The 21,347-nt window shown below is 48.1% G+C and overlaps 2 protein-coding genes across 3 annotated transcripts in view; both read right to left on the bottom strand.

Annotated features, from left to right (window-relative positions):
• Igsf5 (immunoglobulin superfamily member 5) overlaps positions 1-21,347 on the bottom strand; it is a 98,974-nt gene that overhangs the window by 75,383 nt on the left and 2,244 nt on the right. The gene's annotated exons all lie outside the window — the stretch shown is intronic.
• The window catches only part of B3galt5 (beta-1,3-galactosyltransferase 5), a 48,006-nt gene continuing 41,717 nt past the window's right edge, over positions 15,059-21,347 (bottom strand). For both annotated transcript variants that reach the window (XM_006981386.4, XM_076549301.1), the window contains exon 3: positions 15,059-21,238. In XM_006981386.4, the coding sequence (XP_006981448.1) occupies positions 20,312-21,238 (927 nt within the window). In that variant the 3' untranslated portion in view covers positions 15,059-20,311. The remainder of the gene's footprint in view (positions 21,239-21,347) is intronic.

Here is a 21,347-nt window from a genome sequence, read left to right as displayed (position 1 = left end):
CACACACACACACACACACACACACACACACACATACACACACATGCACACGCACACGTACACACACACACACACACACACACACACACACACCACACACGAATAATATGTAATTTTTTAAAGTACGTGACACACAGCTGTGAATAGCTCATGATGCCCGACATCAGTAGTCCATAAACATGAAGTGATACATCCATGTACTGACTGACTACACTTTCCTCATCCTAGAGCCCATTTCTTCTCATAGAAGATGACCACCATCAAAACTATGCCTCATCATGCCATGACATGTAACGTAGCCAGTGTTAGCCACATTTCCCCACTGCAAGAAGAGTGTGAAGGACGCTAACCAGGCCCATCGTGGCAAGATCTCGGGGCAGCACACATCCCAGAGCAGATTCCTTGTTGGGTGGTGTGCATGTCATAAATCCCAGCAGCAGCAGACAGGGCCCGGCCAGGGCAGGAAGAGGAGGGATAAGCAACTGTTGGCATTCTCCATGGGTCTCACAGCACAGAAGCATGGACCCTGTGTGGGGGTAATATTTGGGTTAAAATAATCAATCTTTAAAAATTATTCCTGTAAGAAAACTCACATAAGCCTATAAATCTAAAAACCCACCTGTACGTATCTAAAAGTTTCACACACACTAAGTCTTCAAGGGTGTTTTGCAGCCCAATTTCAGTGCTAATCATTTCCAGAAACCTAGGCAGATGCCTCTTTAGGATGCATTTATAAGCTCTGGATAACAAGTAATGTCATGACTCAAGCTGGGACACTTTCGAGGGCACTGAAGAGAAGGCCTGGCATCACAGTCACCTGGCACAGTTGAACTCATTTTCACTTATGGTCAGTCTGACAGAAAGTGGACCATGCCACAGCTGGGGACCCATGGTCAGCAGAGAAAGAGACAGATGAGGCTCCATTGGCTCTCAGTTGCCTTCTGCCAGAAGGATTTGCTCCTGGACTAATCACAGGGGACCCACAGGAGAATGGGGATCATTGGGCAGTCAGCCAGGGACACACGCTGCCACAGCACGGCTCACAGCCCGTCAACAGGCGTCAAGGAGAAAAATCTGAGGGAAGAAAGGAAGGGCTCATGGGAAATCATACCCACCACCTGAGAACATAGGGATCTTTACCTTAGCCTCATCTGACTCGTCACGAGGCACAAAGGGAAAACACACTGTTAATCATTGATGGTGTGTAAATGCACTACAGTATATTGTCTGAAGGAAGAGGTGTGTGCTCTGAGCTGAACTCACCCTGTATAAACCCCCTTATTGTCAGTATATTGCCTTATTGCCTGGAGAAATTTTATCATTTAGCTTGTTTTCAAAGGCACTGACCTGAGGGTTGTAAACTGAGTGACTTACTGCAGAGGTTAATGCCTGAGGGGCAGAATCAGAAGACTGTCACCCACCGAAGGGACCCCATGTCATTGCCCTCACTATAGGAAGGACTCAAGTTTCCCACAGGCAAATTGTCATCCCCATCTTTATAATTCTCCAAAGCTACAGGTACAGTTTCACTTTTATTCATTTTCATCTTTGAAGACATTTGTATTTAATAATTGTAAGTATCCATAATAAGAAACTAAGACAAATACTGGTTCCAAACTCTAGGGAAGAAACATGACTCTGGAAGCACATCCACACTGCTGTGGTTGTCAGGACTTTGCAGAGGAACTGCACATGATCTCATATGCAGGTACTGTTGACTTTTACTCTCTCAAGGGCAAAACTTCCATAGTTCTCTGAGACCTAAGCCATGTCCAACTTGAAGCTCTGATCTATCAGCAAGGGGCCTCAGAAATCACCAAGTATATGAAATAAATAATGTGAGCTCACATATTCTGTGTGCTATGCCCGGAAGACATATTGAGTTACGACCTAATTGGCTATAAGTGATCACATGATCTTAATCCAACTGCAAAGAAAACAGGGAGATGCCATCTGCTATTCGTGGATTAGGTGATGCTATTTATTTGTGTGTGTGTGTGTGTGTGTGTGTGTGTGTGTGTGTGTGTGTGTGTGTGTTCATGTGTGCATGCTGACGCCTGTGCACATATGTGCACACACAAAAACAAGCCAGAGTATAGCTGAAGTTTTCCTGTGTCCCACCTGGCCCATGGTCAGGACAAATCTCTCTCACCTGCCAGTCCTGCAGCCACTTGGACCCAAGTAAACACACAGAGGCTTATATTAAATAAAACTGCTCGGCCATTAGCTCAGGCTAACTATTGACTAGCTCTTACACTTAAACTAAACCATAATTCTTATTTATGTTCAGCCATGTGGCTTGGTACCTTTTCTCAGTTCTGCCTTCACATCTTGTTTCCTCTGTGTCTGGTTGATGAGTCCTGACTCAGCCTTCCTGTTCCCAGAATTCTCCTCTCTCTTTGTCCCGTCTATACTTCCTGCCTGGCTACTGGCCAATCAGCGTTTTATTTATCAACCAAATCAGAGCAACACATTCACAGCATACAGAGCAATATCCATAGCACCAGAGGTTGGTGCCAGGTATATTACTTCATTATTCTCTATTTTTTGAGGCGGGGTCTCTCCCTGAACCTGTAAACCATTGATTCAGCTAAACTAGCCAGCCAGCAAGCCTCGGGGATTCTCCTGTCTCTGCTTCCCCAGAGCTGAGAATTCAAGTTCATGTCACCAAAGTCGGATGTTTGATGGGGATGCTGGGTGCTGGGTTCACACTCACATCCTCATGCTTGCCCAGCAGGCACTTTTCTGACCAAGTCACATCACTAGCCCTTGTGATGTCTTCTCTGTTGTTACTGGGATCTGGCAGCAAGGGGTCCTAGGTGGATGCGGAGGCTCATTAGGAAGAACTTCCTAGAATTCCAAGGCCAAGGCTGTAAAGCAGACAGCTTGCACTCCCCTGGGTGTGTTATATAGTAAAGATGCTTCCTATGGACCCATGCCCACCTTTCAATCAGTCTTCTAAGCCCAGTGTCTCTTTTCCCTGGAGCTTGCAAAGGTTCAGTGGGCTCAGAGGAGCTGGACATCATTCCCCATCGTGCCAATTAACTTGGAAACCTTAAAATAGACCACAGGCTCTGAGTCTTGCCACAAAAGGAAAAAACGCCCCTGTTCGCCACAGCTCAAAGGCTTCTATGAGCCCATCCACCATGGGCTTTGTACTTCCCATCACTGTAACGAAACACCAAGCAAGGTAGCTCAAAGTAGAGCTGACTAACAGACCACAGCCACCAATGACAGAGACCTTATGCTGAGGGATGTCTTTCTGTACACTGTGAATATATGTTGTTCCCACTGGTTAATAAATGAGCTGCTTTGGCCAATGGCAAGGCAGCTTAGAGGCAAGAGGGAAATCCAAGGAGAGAGACAGGAAAGAGAAAGATAGAGTCTAGACAGTCACCAGCCTGCCACCCAAGGAGCAGCGTGCCAGCAGACCATTAAAGCCACAGAACATGTGGCAATACACAGATTAATAGTTATGGGTTGAGTTAAATTATATGAGCTATCTAGCAAGAAGCCTGCCATAGGCCATACAGTTTGTAAATAATAGAAGCCTCTGTGTGTTTACCTGGGACCAAGCAGCCATGGGCAGGAGAAAACTTTCAACTATATTGACCATGGGGCCGGGCAGGACTGGAAAACCTTTTGACTACAACCTTAGATGGCAGGTTCACACCACAAGGAAATCCTGCCTTGGCATCCTGCTTCCACACACCCAGAACTGACAGGGCTGGAACAAGGGCAGTCAGTCCTTCTGGGGCTCAGTCTTGCCTCTCTGCTCAGGTGGTCCCAGCCACATTCTGAGACTCAGTACTTCTCTCCCTACTCCCTCATCTCTGGACATCCGGCTCAGGCAGGTCCTAGAACACTGAGTCTGGTTAGTGTCTGCCTACATTAACCCTGTGTTACTCCAGCCAGCACCTGGGCACTGAGGCCAGTGAGAACAAATGAACCATTAGCCATGTCCTAGGCTGTTGATAATATGCACGCAGGTTTCTCTCTTCATTCTGGATGTAAAAGTGTCCCTAGGCACTCACCCTCAATGGGAGGAAAAATTTATCTGGGGCTTCCAGCTTCAGAGGTTTCAATCCACGGCCATCTGGTTTCTGCAAGGTTCTAACACAGCCTGAAGGTCCTTACTAGGTGCTGGAAGTCCCATCTTAGACTTCCCCATCTCCAGAACAGCTGCTTGCTATTGGCCTGAGTCCTTCTGCTATCATTCCAGACTGCCTACTGTCTGGGTCTCCACCTCTGGTCTCACATCTAGAAAGAGGCGCCTCCGCAGAGAACTCTAGCCCCTTTTGCTAGAGTGACCACAGAGGGGGCAGTAAGGGTCTACGCTGCTGAGGGATCATTCATTGTGTCTAAGCTTGTAGCCTAGATGAAAGTGAGGGAGTGTTTTAAAGAGAGAATGGCCATGTATTAAGCCTAGTATCTCCTAGTCCAATTCTAGACAAACCTCTGGTTCTATACCCCATTGCTCAAGAGTTTCACCTCACACCACACCTGCCACAGCTAGAGAGGACCCCTATTGAGAGGCTTAAAGTCACAATCAGGTGTAGTTATTACTGTCCTGGGATGGGTGTAGAGCGGGCATCTTACTGCACTACAAAATCAATACACAACAGAGTCTATTTGTTTCATTTTGTTCTTCAATTTTTGGAAATGACTTTTAAAGTTAATTTTCATGTGTGACCATGAAACATATTCATAGACTGCGAAGCCAAATTTGCAGAACGAAGGGCTCTGGGTGAAGCCGGGACTTGAACTGTTGGACTGCTTTCTGCTCGGTCTATGCCCAGCTGGCTTTCACTTAGCAGTACATCTCAGCAGTCTGTGCACGGCTCAGTACTCCACAGCCATGTGTGTTATTCCTGGACCAGTGCACAATTTCCCATTAATTATTATGAACTTTTTTCCTTGAATGTGAGCATCGTTTTCCACATTTTGCTGAGGTACACAGTGTTCCTGCCCACAGTCCTTTTGTATCGGCTCAGTGGTGCTGGGGACACCGCCTCCACCCTGGGACCTTCGGCTCAAAGGATAACGAGTGTGTGTAGGACTTCTGCTGGCTATTGCTAAAGCCCTACACAGAAGAACACTAGAGTGGTTTCCATGGTGCCAAGTTGATCAAGTTAGATCCACTTTTCTGCTAATCCCTTTCTCTATATGATTCCAAAGTACAGTTGGCAAACCTGGAATTTGCATAAAATTGGAAGAACAAACAGAGCAGGAGGTTCTCCCCACGGCAGGTTGCCATGGCCACCAGCAGCAGCCACAACCAGACAGAGGGTTCCAGCCCCAGCTTCTCCCCACTTCCTGCCCCACTCTTCTCTTCCATTGCTAAACCCACTGCCTCGGCCACACATGGAGCTCCGTCGCTGCAATGCAATGGCACCTGCACAGAGGCCCTGGCTCCCCCTTGCCCCTGGACCACACGGCTTCTCAGCCTGGTGGCTGCCGACCCACCGCTGACCCTTCTGCCTTCTCTAGCTCCTGAGAGGTGGCAGAGGGTCTAATCCTCCAGCGGACCCCGTCACCCACCTTGGCGATGTCTCACCCAGAAAAGAGGGGTGTGTTATGGAGAACCACCTCAGCTCTCAGCTGCAGGAGACCAGGCTAGTTCTTTTAGGCTTGGGAGTAAGACAGCCTGTCAGACCCTGACCTCCAACGCTGCAGGCTCAGCTGGCCTTAAACCGCTCACTTCTTGTGTACCGGCCAGCACTTGCCCACTGACTAGAGGCGAGGGGTGCTGTGAGAAACAACCCACACAAAGCTAGCGGGGCTGCCTTGTCTGTGGCAGCTTTCTGATTAGCCTGGGGGTGGGAAGGAGTTTGGTTTTTTGTTCTCTCTCTCTCTCTCTCTCTCTCTCTCTCTCTCTCTCTCTCTCTCTCTCTCTCTCTTTAGCTTAGATCAAACAAACTCATTTCTGAAGGTGCGAACACAGTGCCTATAAACACCTTGGGTTGTGTTTTTAAGGTGCCCAAACAAAACCCTGTGAAGACAAGGACAAGCTAATACGTAATGTTGTACACAATAAAGCCCACAAGGCCTCAACCATAAACAACCACAGGCAGCTGAAGTGCACTGAGAGCAGAAGGGATAGTTCTCCCCAGGGAAGAGAGCAGCAACTGATGATCCAAAAACAAACGGTCGGCCCTGAAAACATGTATACAAGTCATAGTATGTGGACTGAGCAGGTGGCAGTTTATGTTTTTAGAAATACTATGTATGTATGTGTATATATACACACACACACATATGCAATTGAAGAAAAAGAGGCCATAAATTTGAAATCAAGCAGAGAGGAGAAAGAAGGGAGCTATGATATAATCATGTGAAAAATATATACAAGACAGAGATGTAAGCCAAAGTAAATCTGGAGCCGTTAATCCTACCGCTTCTCCCTCAGCCTCTTCCAGCTTCATCTGCCGTTTATCCAAGCTTGCACACATCTGCCCCCACCAAATTAAAGCCGCTTCTATGCCCGATCAGTCCTCTGTTTTATGACAATCATAGATGTTGGGTAAGGTGTCCTGGTAGCTGGAAAGGGGAACTCTGGCAACCGTAGTTTCCTGTGGTTCTAGTTAACACACATGCTGGTACACACAGTTATCACACTAATCTCAGCTACTGTCTCCCTGGGGTCACACCTTGTATTCCTGTCTCTTAAGTGAGCCCCTCCCTTAGTGGGGACTTTATGGTTTGCTGCTGAGCAGAATACCCACATGACAGGTGTCACTTTAGAGACGCAAGGTACAAAGCCGGTGGGTCAGGTCTCGCTTGGGTTCCACAGTAGTGGAGGTCAGTGGCCCCTAAGGGCTCTTTTAAAGATGGGATTGTGGCCTTTCCCCACGGAGTTTGATTTTTCTCTGTAGGCTTTCTGTACACACTAATTAGGGCTTACAGTTACAGTCAACAGAACTCTACTCCCATTACACTCACAACACAGCTACAGCAGCCCAGGGGTATCCGGTGGCACAGAGAATCGATGCACAGTCTGACAAAATGGCTCGGAGCAGACCTGAGTCAGGAGAGGCCACAATTCAACCCAGAGAACAAGGAACACTCTGGAACAGCCCAAGAAAAACCCAAGAAGATGCTTCTGCCCCTGTAGCCAGAGATAGCCCCAGACCCGGCTGCTCCCTTGCCTAGCCCACCAGCTCACGCTCAGGGTCTCAAGGCTAGCACCAGGTTGATGAGGCTCAGGTCAGCCAGAAGCCTGAAAGTTGACAGCTCCTTGATCTTGGGCTTCTCGGCATTTACAACTATGAGAAATAATGTCTGTTCTTTATAAATGGTATTCTGTTATAGCAACAGAGAGGACTAAGACACATCTCCTAGAAACCCTTGCCCCTAGATGGACCGTGTGACCAAGTTCACATTAACTGTCCTTGGAGAGAGGAGCAGGCTGTTCATCTGATCGGTTTGTCTTTCTGGCTTATGGGATCATGAAGAATGTATCATGAAGATTTTTTTTTTCTGTTGCCATTTTCTTGATTTCTAGGTCCTCTTTGTTCTGTTTTGTTTTTTGTTACTCTCTCATGTTGCCTCTTCTGTCTCTAAGAGTATTAATTCTTTTCTTTTTATTTTCTGGGTTGTTTTTTTAATGTTTTATTTATTATTACTGTGTGTGTTTGATGTATGGAGTGAGGCCTGTGTGCCACAGCATACATTTGGAAGTCAGAGCACAGCTTCTGTTGTTCACTTCTTCTCCTTCCATCGCTGGGGTCCCAGGCATCCAGCCTGTGTCAGGCTCGGGTAGCACGCACCCTCCCCCACTGTACCATGCTGCCAGCCCTAATTCTTAAACACTTCCTCTGCTCTCTCCAGATCCTTCCAATCACTGTGATGAACACCATGGCCAAAAGCAACTTGGGGGGTGGGGGGAGGGGTTATTTCAGCTTACAACTCTCAGGTCACACTCCACCACTGAGGGAAGTCGGGGGTAATGTGGGGACAAGGACTGAAGCAGAGGCCGTGAAGGAAGGAGCCCTGCTGACTGGCTTGCTCCTCACAGCTTGCTCCTTTGCTTTCTTATACAACTCAGGACCACCTACCAGGGTTGGCACCGCCCACAGTGAGCTGAACCCTGGCCCCTCAATCATTAATCAAGAAAAGGCCCCCGGGATTTGCCCACAGGCAAATCTGATGGCGTTAATTCCCAAACTGAAGTTCCCTCTTCCTAGATGACCCTAACTTGTGCTGGGTTGACAAAAAACCAACCAGCTCAACTGACCCCTTGTCAGCTCAACCCACAAATGCATGGCCTTTCTTTTGGATTTATCCCCAAGATCTCTTATAAGTCACACAATATAAAACAAAATATATAAAACATAGTGTAACTTTAAAGCTCTCACAGGCTTTAACTTTTTCAAAACTGTTCAAGTCCAAGTTCTGTTTTTTTTTAAAAAAAAAAAAAAAAAAAAAAAAAAAGTCGTTTTAAAAGCCCAAAGTCTCCCAACTACAGACTCCTGTAAAATCAAAGATAGCTCAGTGGTTAAGGGCACCGGCTGCTCTTGCAGAGGAGCCCGGTCAGTTCCCAGCACCCACACGTGGCAGCTCACAGCTGTTTGTGACTCCAGTTCCAAGGAGTCCAGGCTTTCCTAGCCTCTGCAGACAGTGCATACATGTGGTGCACACACACATTTGCAAACAATCATAAAATAAATCTTTTTTTTAAAAAACCTGTAAATGGGACAGAGAAATGTCTCAGTGGTTAAGAGGTCCTCTTCTAGAGAACCTGGGTTCAGTTCCCAGCACCCACATCAGGTGGCTTTACCACTTCCTTTAATTCCAGCTTCGCATGCTCTTCTGGCCTCAGAGGGCACCTACACACACACACACACACACACACACACACACACACACACACACACGTACACACACACACGTACACATGTACACATGTACACATGCATGTAGTGGGTAGCCATTCCAGCTTTGACCTGGAAGTTCCAACCCCCACTGAGGCTTCAGTAACGGTCATGCCTACAAGGTGGGGCTGAGAGAGGCCACTGAAGATCTGGATGCGCAGGCTCTCTTGGTTCCTGGACCCTGGACGCTGAAGGTAGACCGAGCAGAGTTCTCCAGAGTACACCATCAGACTGTGCTACACCTGTCCCAGACCCTGTAGCCTGTCCCTTCACTTGTAAGTTACCCCACAAAATAAACCTCCCTTTTAACTACGTGGGGTGGCCTTAATAATTTCACCAATCCATGCATGCATGCACGCACGCATGCACGAACGCACGCATTCACGAACGCACATACACACCAATTCAAATTATATATTTCTCATTTCAAAAAGGAAGAATCACAACCATGCCAAAACAAAACCCAAACCGAGCAGTATGAATACCTGAGTGCCTGATGTCTGAGATTCACTCATGATGGTCTGGGTTTCAAAAGGCTTGGGACTTCTCCACCTCGCTGACTCTGCCACCTGCAATACACATAGCTTGCTTTCTAAGGTCAGGCCAGTTCCACTGCACACCTTTGGCCATGCTTGATGGACATGGCTTGGTCCTGGTGTCTCCAGGGTGCTGGGGTCTCTATAGGCTGCTCCTTCATGGATGGCTTCCTGGTCCCTCTTTGGGACTACTTTGCCACATGGCCCAAGCTTTAGCTTCTCTCTGTGACCCCTTCAATCTTGGGGTTTTCACCACTACTGAGGCCACACCTTCATCAGTGGCCTCTTCCTGGCTGCTCCATGCCAAGCCTCAGCTGCTCTCCATGATCTCTTTAGTTCTTCAGCTCTCAGGAGGCTAAAACCAGCACCACGTGGAAGTCTTTTGCACATGACCAGCTGCCAGTGTCAGATGCAGCTTTGGGCCCCTCTGGACTGTGGCTTCTGTATCCTGACCCTGAGGATATATTTCCAGAAGACTTTAATTTCATACTGTTCTCTTCTTAATCACATCTGACTTTTCAGCCTCACGTGGCTAGACACAACAGGTTCTTAATTCACATGAATGATATGATAATGATAGAATCTTTGAGAGACTCTCATGCTGTGGGACGGTCTGTATGTCAAATTGCTCTGATTGGTCAATAAATAAAACACTGGTTGGCCAGTGGCCAGGCAGGAAGTAGGTGGGACAAGGAGAGAGGAGAATTCTGGGAAGCAGAAGCCTGAGGAGAGAGACACTGCCAACCGCCATGACCAGCAGCATGTGAAGACGCCGGTAAGCCACTAGCCACATGGCAAGGTATAGATTTATGGAAATGGATTAATTTAAGCTGTCAGAACAGTTAGCAAGAAGCCTGCCACGGCCATACAATTTGTAAGCAATATAAGTCTCTGTGTTTACTTCGTTGGGTCTGAGCGGCTGTGGGACTGGCGGGTGACAAAGATTTGTCCTGACTGTGGGCAAGGCAGGAAAACTCTAGCTACACTCTCATCATTTCCTGAACCTTCTCAAATCAGGCCTCCATTGCCTGCATGGATCTCAGTGATCTTAACCTTACAAACCCCCACAGAGGATCAAGTTAAGCTCTGAGTACTCAACGGTTTTGTTAGCCCAGAGTTCCGAACATTTTCATAATCCTCCCAAATACATTCAGCTGTGTCACATCAACAGCCCACTTTCTGGCACCAACTTCTACTCTAGTTTGCTCTCTACTGCTGTGATAAAACATCGACCAAAGGCAACCTGGGAGGAAAGGGTTTACTTCAACTTACAACTCTCAGGTCCCACTCCTGCTGTGGATATCGCTCTATGTAAATAAAACACTGATGGCCAGTGACCAGACAGGAAGTGTAGGCTGGACAAGGAGAGAGGAGAATTGGGGAAACAGGAAGAAGGGGAGAGACACTGCAGCCACTGCCAGGACAAGCAACATGTAAAGACGCCGGTAAGCCACCAGCCACATGGCAAGGTATAGATTTATAAAAAATGGGTTAATTTAAGATATAAGAACAGTTAGCAAGAAGCCTGCCATGGCCATACAGTTTATAAGTAATATAAGCGTCTGAGTGATTATTTTATACGTGGATTGTAGGACTGCAGGGCTTGGTGGAACCTGGAGAGAAGCCCTCCAGCAACACACTCCATCACATGGGAAGTCAGGGCAGGAACCTGGAGGCAGGAACAGAAACAGAGGCCCAGGAGGGATGGTGCTTACTGCTAGTAAGCACTTTTATGGCTTGCTCAGCTTGTTTTCTTATACAACCAAGGTGTCCAAGGACAGTCCACCTATAGTCGATTGTTCTTCCCACATCAATAATTAATCAAGAAAATGCCCCCAAAAGCATGCTCACAGGCCATTAGACTTAATTAATTCCTCAGTTGAAATCCGCTCTTCTCAAATGACTCTAGCTTATATAAAGTTGACATTAAAAACTAACCACTACATCCTGCAACTAATTGCCTTAGAGTTAGCATTAAACACCTGCTTGCTACCTCACAGTCCTGAAGGCAGAAAGCCTGCCACACTCATCAGAGAAAGGCTGTGTGTATCTTAGGCTATCCCAGGAGGTACTGGGTAAACCACTCCAACCCTGTGTTGCTAACAGTCTTGGCTCTGCAGGACTGAGGCCCCATCTCCTTCCTGGCTGTTAGCTGAGGCCTCCCATTCCCAATGCACACCCACCATCAGCTTGTGAAATGGCTCTTTCCCCATTCTGGAACCTCTGTGCAGTCCAGAGCAATCTCGGCTTTCAAAGGACTCCCAGTCTGGACTCATCCAAGTCATGCCCCTATGATGAACTTAAAGTCAACTGATCCTGAACTTTAATTACATCTGCAAAATCTGTTTTGTCATGCAACATGGCACAGCCACAGCTGTGCTATCTCACTGGTTTCTGTCCCAGAGATCAGAGCACAAAATCCCAGGGAACCATAACAGAATTCCGTGTATCACATTATAAAGACAGCCATCATCGGGCCCCAAATTGCCTAGTCTTGTTTTAATAACTTTGACTTCCTGAACAAATATCTCGTGTGGCATCTTAAACATCAGGCAGTTCTGGAAGTCTGGGGTCAAAGTGTTGGTCAACTCAGTTCCTGCTAAAAACATTCTTCTTATTATACAAACATGTTTTCTTACCCTCTATGCTGTGCCTTCTGTGGCAGAAAGGGTGGGACTCTCGTGGACTAATTCATTACTTCTCAAAGCACCGAGCCCATCCACAAGCACATTACCTCTCAAAAGCCCTCTGTGGTGGTTTGAATAGGTAAACACGCATAAACTGGTGTGTTTGAATACTTGGCCCATAGGGAGTGGCACTATTAGGAGGTGTAGCCTTGTTGGAGTAGGTGTGGCCTTCTGGGAGGAAGTGTGTCATTGTGAGGGTGGGCTTTGAGGTCTCAGATGCTCCATGTACGCCCAGTGTGACACACAGTCTCCTTCTACTGCCTGCGGATCGAGATGTTGAACTCTCAGCTCCTTCTCCAGCACCATGTCTGCCTGCATGCCACCCACCATGACGATAATGGTCTAAACCTCTGAACTATAAGCCAGCCCCAATTAAATGTTTTCCTTTATGGTCATGGTGTCTCTTCGCAGCAACAGAAACCCTAAGACAGCCTCCAAACATGGCCACATGGAGAAATAGGCTTCAGCATGTGAATCTGGGGGGGCACAGACAGTACACAGCAGCCTCAGCCCTGCTCACCCTCTTCCGACTCTGATCTCCATACACGAGCATCCTCTTCCCTGGTCCACCATGTTCCTGCTTCCATCTCCCCAGGAGCCCCTGCTGCTCCTGTGTGAGTAGGGCTCACTGGGTTTCCATTTGCTTATACGTTCCCTGGAGAGCTTTTCTGGTTCTTCAGGAATACTGTTGGTGCCAGTCCCATCCCCACTCATCACAGCTACACAGTACTGTCAGCCTCCCTAGCTGTCATTGTCTTTAATAGAGAATAAATTTCTGCCAGGTGTAGTACACATCTGTAATCCTCGTGCTCAGAAGGGCCAGTCAAGGGGATGGTGAGTTCAAGGCCAGAGTGGAAAGAGGGAAGGAAGGAAGAAGGAAAGAAGGCAAGGGGGTCAGGAGGGAGGGAGCTCTAGCAGGTTTATTGCGTTGATATGCGGCAGTCACTGGTCCAGAAGCTGGTGGGAAACTGATCTATACCGGCCAGGTCTCCTTTAAGATCTGTGCCTTGAGCCCTCATCTGAATTCCAGGTATAAGGCAACGGGGTTGAACTTCTGTCTACCCTGACAAACCCTTTCCATTCTATGAGCCTCTGAGTCCGGGGCTTCTCATGCATGGGGTCTCCTCTTTCACAGTTCAGAACCAGCAAATCACAGAAAAGTCCTAATGGTTAGCATCTCACCTCAAGCACTATGGTTTAATGTAGTATTTGAAATCCCAAACCAGGAAGAAGGGAGTAGAAAGCCTTGCTTGGTTCTGGTGTCATCTCTGGTCGACAGGTCAGTGGAACTCAACTTCACTCTCTGAACACGGAGCTGGGTGCTTGTGTCCAAGGCCCTCCCTGTCTGGTGTTCTCGGTTCTCACCTGAGGCGAACATTACCGGAATTTCTGCTGTTCACTGCACTAATATAAATATTATCTAATTGAGGGTGGGCTGGGTCTCATCACAGAAAGAGATCTAATTGCTGAGTTCAAGCTCCATCTGTACTGACAAAGGGCGGTGCCCACAAAGCCTGCAGAACCACAGTGCCTCCAAACAAGGAGAGAATACACAGCATTGCCATGAGGGGCTGGCTGTGACTGACCTGGCTCACCCTCCCTGCCTGCACATGCCAGATGGAAAGGACGCTTTCCCGGGTCCATAGACATTGGTCATAAGGACCGGAATCATTGACAAACCTAAAATAGACATTGTAGGACCACCTTTCTCTAGTACCTTAAACAGTTCTACACCACAGGATAGCGCAGATCAATAACCAGCTGCTTCTTCATCCAACCAGTGTTGGTTGGGTATGGCTACAGAAAGTTACCTGGGCTGGTGAAATGGCTTAGCCAGTAAAGGCACTTGTCACCCAGGCTGACAACCTGAGTTTGATTCCCAGAACCCACACAGTGGAAAGAAAACAAGCTCCTCTATCTAGCTTGTCCTCCAATGGAAAGGAAATCATTATACCACAGTTGTTTTCCGTGTGTGTGTGTGTGTGTGTGTATGTGTGTGTGTGTGTGTGTGTGTGTGTGTGTGTGTGTGTGTGTTTCCATGTGTGAATTCTAGCACATAGGTGTCACAGTACACCTGTGGAAGTCCTCGAGGACAACCTCCACTGTCATTTCTCACATTCCACCTTGTTGGAGGCATGTGCCACTTTGTATACCAGGCCACTTTGCCTGCAAGTTTCCATCTCCCATCTCACAGTCAGGAGGCTGGGATAACACACTTCTGTTCCCAGCTTTACAATAGCTCTGGGATCCAGACTCAGATCTTCTTGCTCATGTGGCAAGCACTGTATTCACCGATCCATGTCCCTAGCACCTCCTCTGGCTTCTTCATAATCCAGTGCAGACTACTGTGTCTGTCATAAAGCAGAGGAATGCAGGGATGAGAGCCTTGGGAGGTGGGGGAGGAGCAGGTCGGGACTCTGCCCTCCCATGTGGTAGGAGCAGTTACCAGAGGGAGGGTGCTGCCCCTCCACCAGGATGGTCAGGAAATACTGGGAGGAGGGGAACAAAGTGAAGACACCCTGGGGAAGGCTATTCTTTGAAAGGGTTTTTGCACTAAAAGAAAAAGAGAAAAGAGGCAGAACTGGAGGGGGGCAGTCTGGAAGACAGTCTGTGTAAACAGGGAGAGCATGCTGTGTGCTGAGGGACTGTTCCAGAAGGAAGCGGGTACCAGAGCTGCAGATGGAACCAGCCTTCAAGGGGCCCACGGACAGGCTCCACAGTGTCATGGAGAGGCAAGGTGTAGCTGGTGGGTGAGGAGAATTAGTGCCATTGGACGCTGCCCATCTCCAGGCATCCCTGCTCTTCCATGCCCAGCCCTCTGGCCCTCCCTGCTGGCTTCCAGCTTTTGTTTGGTCCCCGAGGCTGGCAGAGGAGGTGATCAATACAGAGCATGGGTACAAAGGTTTCCAGGGCTCCGTGGCATGAGATTTGTGACAGTCATGTCAGAGTCAAAGGGAGACACTTCTGGTTCATCCACTTTATTTCCATTTAAATAATACATGAGAGATCAAGGATCCGAACTGTACCTCAAAAACAAATGATTACCAAAGACACCGAAGGCACAGCCAGTCAATTCATAGGATTAAGCTTAAGTCAATTCCTTAAGCTTAAACAATAGAAAAGTATGCCAGAGAGAAAAGAATTCCAAAGAATGGTTGCCTACTGTCTGGATTCATAATTACCAGGAGCTCCACACTGCTCACCCAAGGCTGACTGCCCCTGGAAGCCTTTCAAACTGTCAAGTTCTGTGGCTTTGCTTCCAAAATATGATTGAAACAAGAAGTCTCCTTGTATTTCAAAAGTAAGCAAGGCTCTTCAGCAATACTTTCCTTAAGCATACAAAATCAAAGCCAAATTAAATTTAAAAAAAAAGTCTTTCCAGACACAAACATCAATGAAAAAAAAAAAAGCCCAATTTTAGACCATATGGATATTGCTAACTTCAGAGGAGTTGTAAGTTAGATCCACCCACATACATTATGCTGCTTATAATTCAACTTTTATTAAAGATAAATATCATTATTGACAAATCATAAATACATATACCCGCTCCCAAAATACAGTACCAGCCTGTAGAACCTCCTCAATGTACAGGCAAATGACAATTTCAAACACCATTCAACAACATAGACATTTAATTTTTTTTATCCTTTAGGAAATCAAACTTGATCACAAAGTGTCCTCAGTTTCGGATGGGTTGCTTCCAGTCACGGTGGGTGTTTTTTTGTCTTATGTGACCGAGTGAAATGAGTCAGCTCTCCCACTCTGTGAGAGGGGCTTCACAGCTTGCTGGGCTCCCCTCTGTTTGGGACAGAGGGTTAGCACTGGCGATGACATCCAGGGGCATGGTGGAGTGAGAAGGGTCCGAGACCCTGAGTAGGTATGGCCCTGAGCATCAGTGTTAGCTTCGTTTCTGTGAGTGTGACAAATACCCTGACAAAAAGCAACGTAGGGAAGAAAGGGATTATTTGGCTCACAATCCCAGGCTGCAGTGTCTTCCTGCAGGAAGCCAGGCAGGAACTTAGAGCAGTGGGGCACATCCGTGGTCCAACAGAGACAGGGTAAACACTGATCCTCGCTAGCCCTCAGCTGGCCTTCTCCTCTCATACTGACTAGGACACCCTCCCTGCCTAGGGAACAGGGTCACCCACAATGAGCTCAGTCCTCCTACATCAATTGATAATAAAGAGATATTTCTCATTAAAACTCTCTTCCAGGGTGATTCCAGGCTGTGTCGAGTTAACAGTCATAACTACCCAGCACAGCACTCCAACTGGCTGCAGGCATCGGGAGCTGGTCCCATGACCCCCTGCATGGAGGTAGTAAAATGCATGGTGCAAAACAACTCAACAGGGTTTGGAGAGAGCATGTGTGCAGCCATGGGCTCCATCCCCAGCACCAAAACCACAAAGCAATACCACACACACACACACACACACACACACACACACACACACACACACACACACAGACATTTGGCCACAGAATCCATATTTCTACTTGTATTTAAAATGACTATGCCTGGTAGTTAGAGAATGCTGCTTTTAATTGATTTAAAACATTTTGCTCTTGTTTTTATGCTTCATGCCAACTCATTCATCTCAGGCCCCGTCTCAACTCTGAGCTTGGACAGTTTCCCTGTTCACCTCCAGGAACAATCTAAGGCCATCTCTGAGGATCTGTCTTATCCTGGGAATTAGGTTAAAAGACAGGGAGCCAGCAACACCTGAGGCAAGCCCCCAACACATTTTCCTATCGAATTATCAGCCAAATGAAAGCACCTTGCAAACCCTGGAGGTGTAACTGGGAATCTAATACACCTCTGCCAGTGTTCACACACAGGGGTTTGCATCATGGAGAGCCACTGAGAAATAATAATAAGCAAAGAGCCTTGGAGGTCAGTGTTTGAAGGAGCCTTTGCCAAAAAAAAAAAAAAAAAACAAAACTAGTTTTGTTTACATTTTATTTATTGTGTCTGTGCATGCACGTGTGTGCAGGCCCACCATGAGCTTGTGACAGTCAATTCCCTCCTTTCACTGTGTGCATCTCAAGGACTGAACTATATTTGCCAGACTTGGCAGCAAGCACCTTACCACTGAACCATGTTACCCAGGCCAGAAGGGACACTGGTGTTCACTTTCAGGCTAGCACCCTCACGGCCTGCAGCGCTTGGCTGGTGTCAGGCATCCCCTTTGGGAAGCCCCCTCAGGACCTGTGGATAACTACACGTGTCTCCTCCCCAACACACCTGAGTCAAAGTCCCAGACCGAGAGAGGAGTAAACATCCCAATCTACCAGAAGAGACCCAGCCTAGAAAAGGCTAAGATGCCAGTTCCAATGCGATGGATACAGAAAATTAATTCTTAATTTTAAAAATGTGGTGTGAGAGAGCAAATGCTTCCACATGAAGGGATGGAGAAAATGTAAACACCATCTCATCTATTTTTTAAACAGTGCCCAGCAGCCACCATATTACATTCTGATTGTTAATTATTTAGTCTGCCATGAGGCCGCAGACTCTGTGGAGAAACCAGAGGATGTCTGAAGCCTCCTGGCTTTGTTCTTTCCAACCAGCATCCTGAGGCCAGCGGTGGGCACTAGAGTGTTACCGCGGGTGCAATTGTGATGTAAAAGCGATTCTCGCTCGGTCATGGCGGTGTGTGTGTTTCACTTCTGCCTGCAGGCTGGAGTTCATGAAACCCTCTGGGTGTGTAACCGTGAGTCACTCCTTCAGCTCATGTCCTCACCAGAGCACACCTGGCCTTTGGCACACACTTGCCTGGTGACAAGTGTGCAGCTGATTGTGCAAAGGCAAGAGAACAAGCCAACCTAACACACTACAGAGAAGATCGGAGGCGCTCACTACGTCACATCCCAAGTGATAAAACTAGCCTGGCACCTGCATGTAGACACCTGGGTCTGTCATTTGTGCGTGTGCGAAACGCACACGGCCTCATGAGAAAGCTAGTCTAAGCAGGAGGTTTGTGAGAATTCTACGGATAGCCCCAGGGCCAAATCACAGAAATCAGACAGAACCAGAAAGAAGTAGACCAACACTCAAGCCAACACCCAGGACAGAGGTGGCAGTGTGCGGGAAAGGGGAGATGCTGGTGACTCCTTGGGTAGCAACAGCCCCAAGCTTCTGAGAAAAGTAAGCACATGGAAGGTATGTTCGTGATGTGCCAGTGGAGAAGGCTGATGGGTCCCACATCTCAGCCCCTGGGTGAGTCACTGAGTCACCTCAGCTGCCTCTGCTGACAAGCAATTTGGCTGTAAGAATGAAGAATGGCTACCTGCAAAGGATGCCTGCCATCTTCAATGCAACAGCAAGCGTGAGCACAGGTGACCACGAGAACCTGTTTCCGACCGTCTTCTCAGCACTGAGTGCTTACTCGGGTCTGCTCTCTGCAGACCCCTAACTTTGACCTTGCTCATGATGTATGTGAATGCAATGAGCAAATATGGCCAACAAATGAATAAATGAAGGGAAGGTCTGACGCAGAGAGGCTGGTGCCGGGTTCTGATGCCAGCTCTTCCATCCACAAGACAGCAAAGCCACCATATTGTTAGGAGCCCTGGCTTTCCCCTTCTGTCAAAAGAAGATCAGGTTGGGTGTGGTTTTAGTGGTGTATGTAGTCACTAGTACACATCCAGGAATAATTACCCTTTCTCTCTACCTGGCTCAGATTTTCACATATTCTGAACTAAGGGTCCAGAACCTGATGTATGATTTTGAAGAATGCTGCAGACAGAAGAATTTTTCTCAAGAGTTATGGAAGAGATTCAGAGGAGGGACAAGAACAAGTGTGGAAACGAGACCCTGGAGGCAGCTTCCAGCCTCCTCCAACCTAACAGTGTTCTGACCATTAAGTAAGTTTTCCTGAGTTCAGATGAGAGCATATTGTGACGCTTACAATTACACAGTCACATGAAGCCTTTGCTCCAAGCACATAGTAAGATCTAATAAAGTAAAAAGCAGGGGGAAGCAATAATTCCCGCAGTACAGAGCAAGATTATGTGTCTGGAGACAGTGGCTGAATGGCCATGAGCCCCTGGTTTTACCCAGCTCTGGAAACCTTCAGGGTTAAATTCCAAACCACAACACTCAGCAGATCTGTGACCATGTGATAAACCCAGTGTGAAGAGCTGGGGTCAGGAAGGATCACAGATGCAGAGAGAGCCCCTACCTCCATGCTCTGCATTCCAGGGGCTTGGACCAGCCTAGGTCCCAGCAAAGTTCCTGGACACCCATAGAGACCATGCCTGTGCCTGGCTGCCCTTGAGCTTGAACTTAGAGAACTGAAGTGCTCCAGGGCTGCCACTGCTCACCATCAATCCATCAGTACATCCACAACAGAGACCAGGTGCCCCAGAAGGTTCAGGGGAGATGTCACCCTCACTGGGGTTTCAGCAGTGTGGTCAGCCTATACAGCAAGACTCAGCAATGGCTTCTCAGGCTGATTCATATGGTCATATAACCCAGTTTCCTTCCAGCATGGAGGTGAACTAGTGTCTGCAGGCATGCATGTCTCCTAGGACCATATTGAAGATGCACTAGGTACCAAGCAGCTAACAGACTCAGTGCCTAGCTACATCATTCAAATGAGGGGAGAGGCCTGAGAAAGCTGGTTCATCCCAGACTTAGCATTTAAAAAGTATAAGGATTGGGAAGTGAGGGGCAGGGGACTCAGGAAAGGGACAGAAGGATGCTAGTTAGCTTTAAGACACCCACCCTAAACTCCTCCCACCACCACCCTCTCCCAAAGAATGGGACACTCAGTTGGGGGACACCAACTGAGTTCTGATAGCACTTGATTCTCATTCCTGCTGAGTCCGCAGGCTGTGAGTCTTTGGACAAGGGAGTGACCCTGGCTGCTGGTTCCTAACCTGTCAAATGGGAATGATCACATCCATGGCTTCATAAGTATACTGAGCCCTGACATGAGCAGATGAAGGCGTGTCTCAAACATTGAGAACGTAGTGCGAAGGCCTGAAAGATGAGATCTGTTATTGCTCTGGGTGCCAAGTGGGAACAAGCCGCTACTCTGGGTGTGTTCCATTCTTGCGTATGCAGGGCGTTGAGATCAGTGCTTTGTCTTGCTCAGCCTTCTCTCTCTACCCTGGACAGTTCCCAGCAAGGCCATCCCAGATCTTCCCAAAGCATCACCAAAGGTTATCATTATCAGAAGTTTGTCCCAGGGGCCGCAGGCTCCCCTCAGACAGCAGGGCAATCCTGTTCCTGAGAGCTCTCCAGGGCCTGCCAGTAAATGAGCAGGTCCTGGGGCTTCATAAAGTGGCAGGCCACAATTTTCTGAAAGCGGCACACGGAGAAGCGTAAGCCACCGGGGAAGAAGGTCTGTTTGGTGTGGAGTTCCTCCGGCCGGATCTTCAGCTTGGCCAGGCAGATCCCCACAAAGACATCCTCCAGCTTGAGGAACGGGACGCTCTCTGAGACATTGTATACTTGGCTCGCCACGTCGCTGGAAAAGACGTAGCCGGTACCAGAGCAAAAAGGTGGGTACCTGTCCCAGGGGTACTCAAACTTACTCACAAACCACTTGTTGAACCTCTGCCTGATGGGAAGGTCGTTGGGCTTTATGTAGCCCGTGAAGAACCGGGACGTTTTGTTCTTCTTCAGCAGCAGTTCGGTCAGATAGCCAACGTTCACAAACATGTCTGAATCGGTTTTCATCACAAAGGTGGCCTGCGGGCAAAAGTGGTGGACCCACTCCATGCCCATCATGGTCTTCAGGGTCAAGTTGAAATAGACGTCCTTGAAATCCTTCTGGATGATGTCACGGTGCTGCTCGCTCTCCTGGGCCGTGGCATCCATCTCCTCGGTGCTGTCTGAGGCCCCCAGGAGGAAGAAGGTCCTCACGTGCTGCCCCCGCACCTCTGTGTCTCTACCCCACGTCTTGCGGATGGCCATGCGAGCCGCCAGCTGGCTGTGGGAGGAAGTCACCAGCAGCACGAGGAAAGGGGGCTTCTGCTTGCAGTCTATGTCCGGAAGCCGCAGGAACTTGCCCTGATCTTTCTTGAGAACAAATGGCAGTTCTTTGAAAGGCTCCATGCTGAAGTACAAGCAGAGCGCGCCCACCACCAGAATGAAAGCGTAAACCAGCTTCATCTTCGTGCAGACCATCTGAAAGGACAAAGACACGCTGCCAGGTCTCCAAAGTGAGAGGGTGGAGTAACAGATACCCAGACACAAGGAGATCAGAGGGCTCTGTTCAGGTGGGTGTTCCAAGTCT

The sequence above is a fragment of the Peromyscus maniculatus genome, chromosome 12 (genome assembly GCF_049852395.1).
Source record: "Peromyscus maniculatus bairdii isolate BWxNUB_F1_BW_parent chromosome 12, HU_Pman_BW_mat_3.1, whole genome shotgun sequence".
In the NCBI taxonomy this organism is placed as follows: Eukaryota; Metazoa; Chordata; class Mammalia; order Rodentia; family Cricetidae; genus Peromyscus; species Peromyscus maniculatus.
This window is presented reverse-complemented; position numbering and strand designations above follow the sequence as displayed.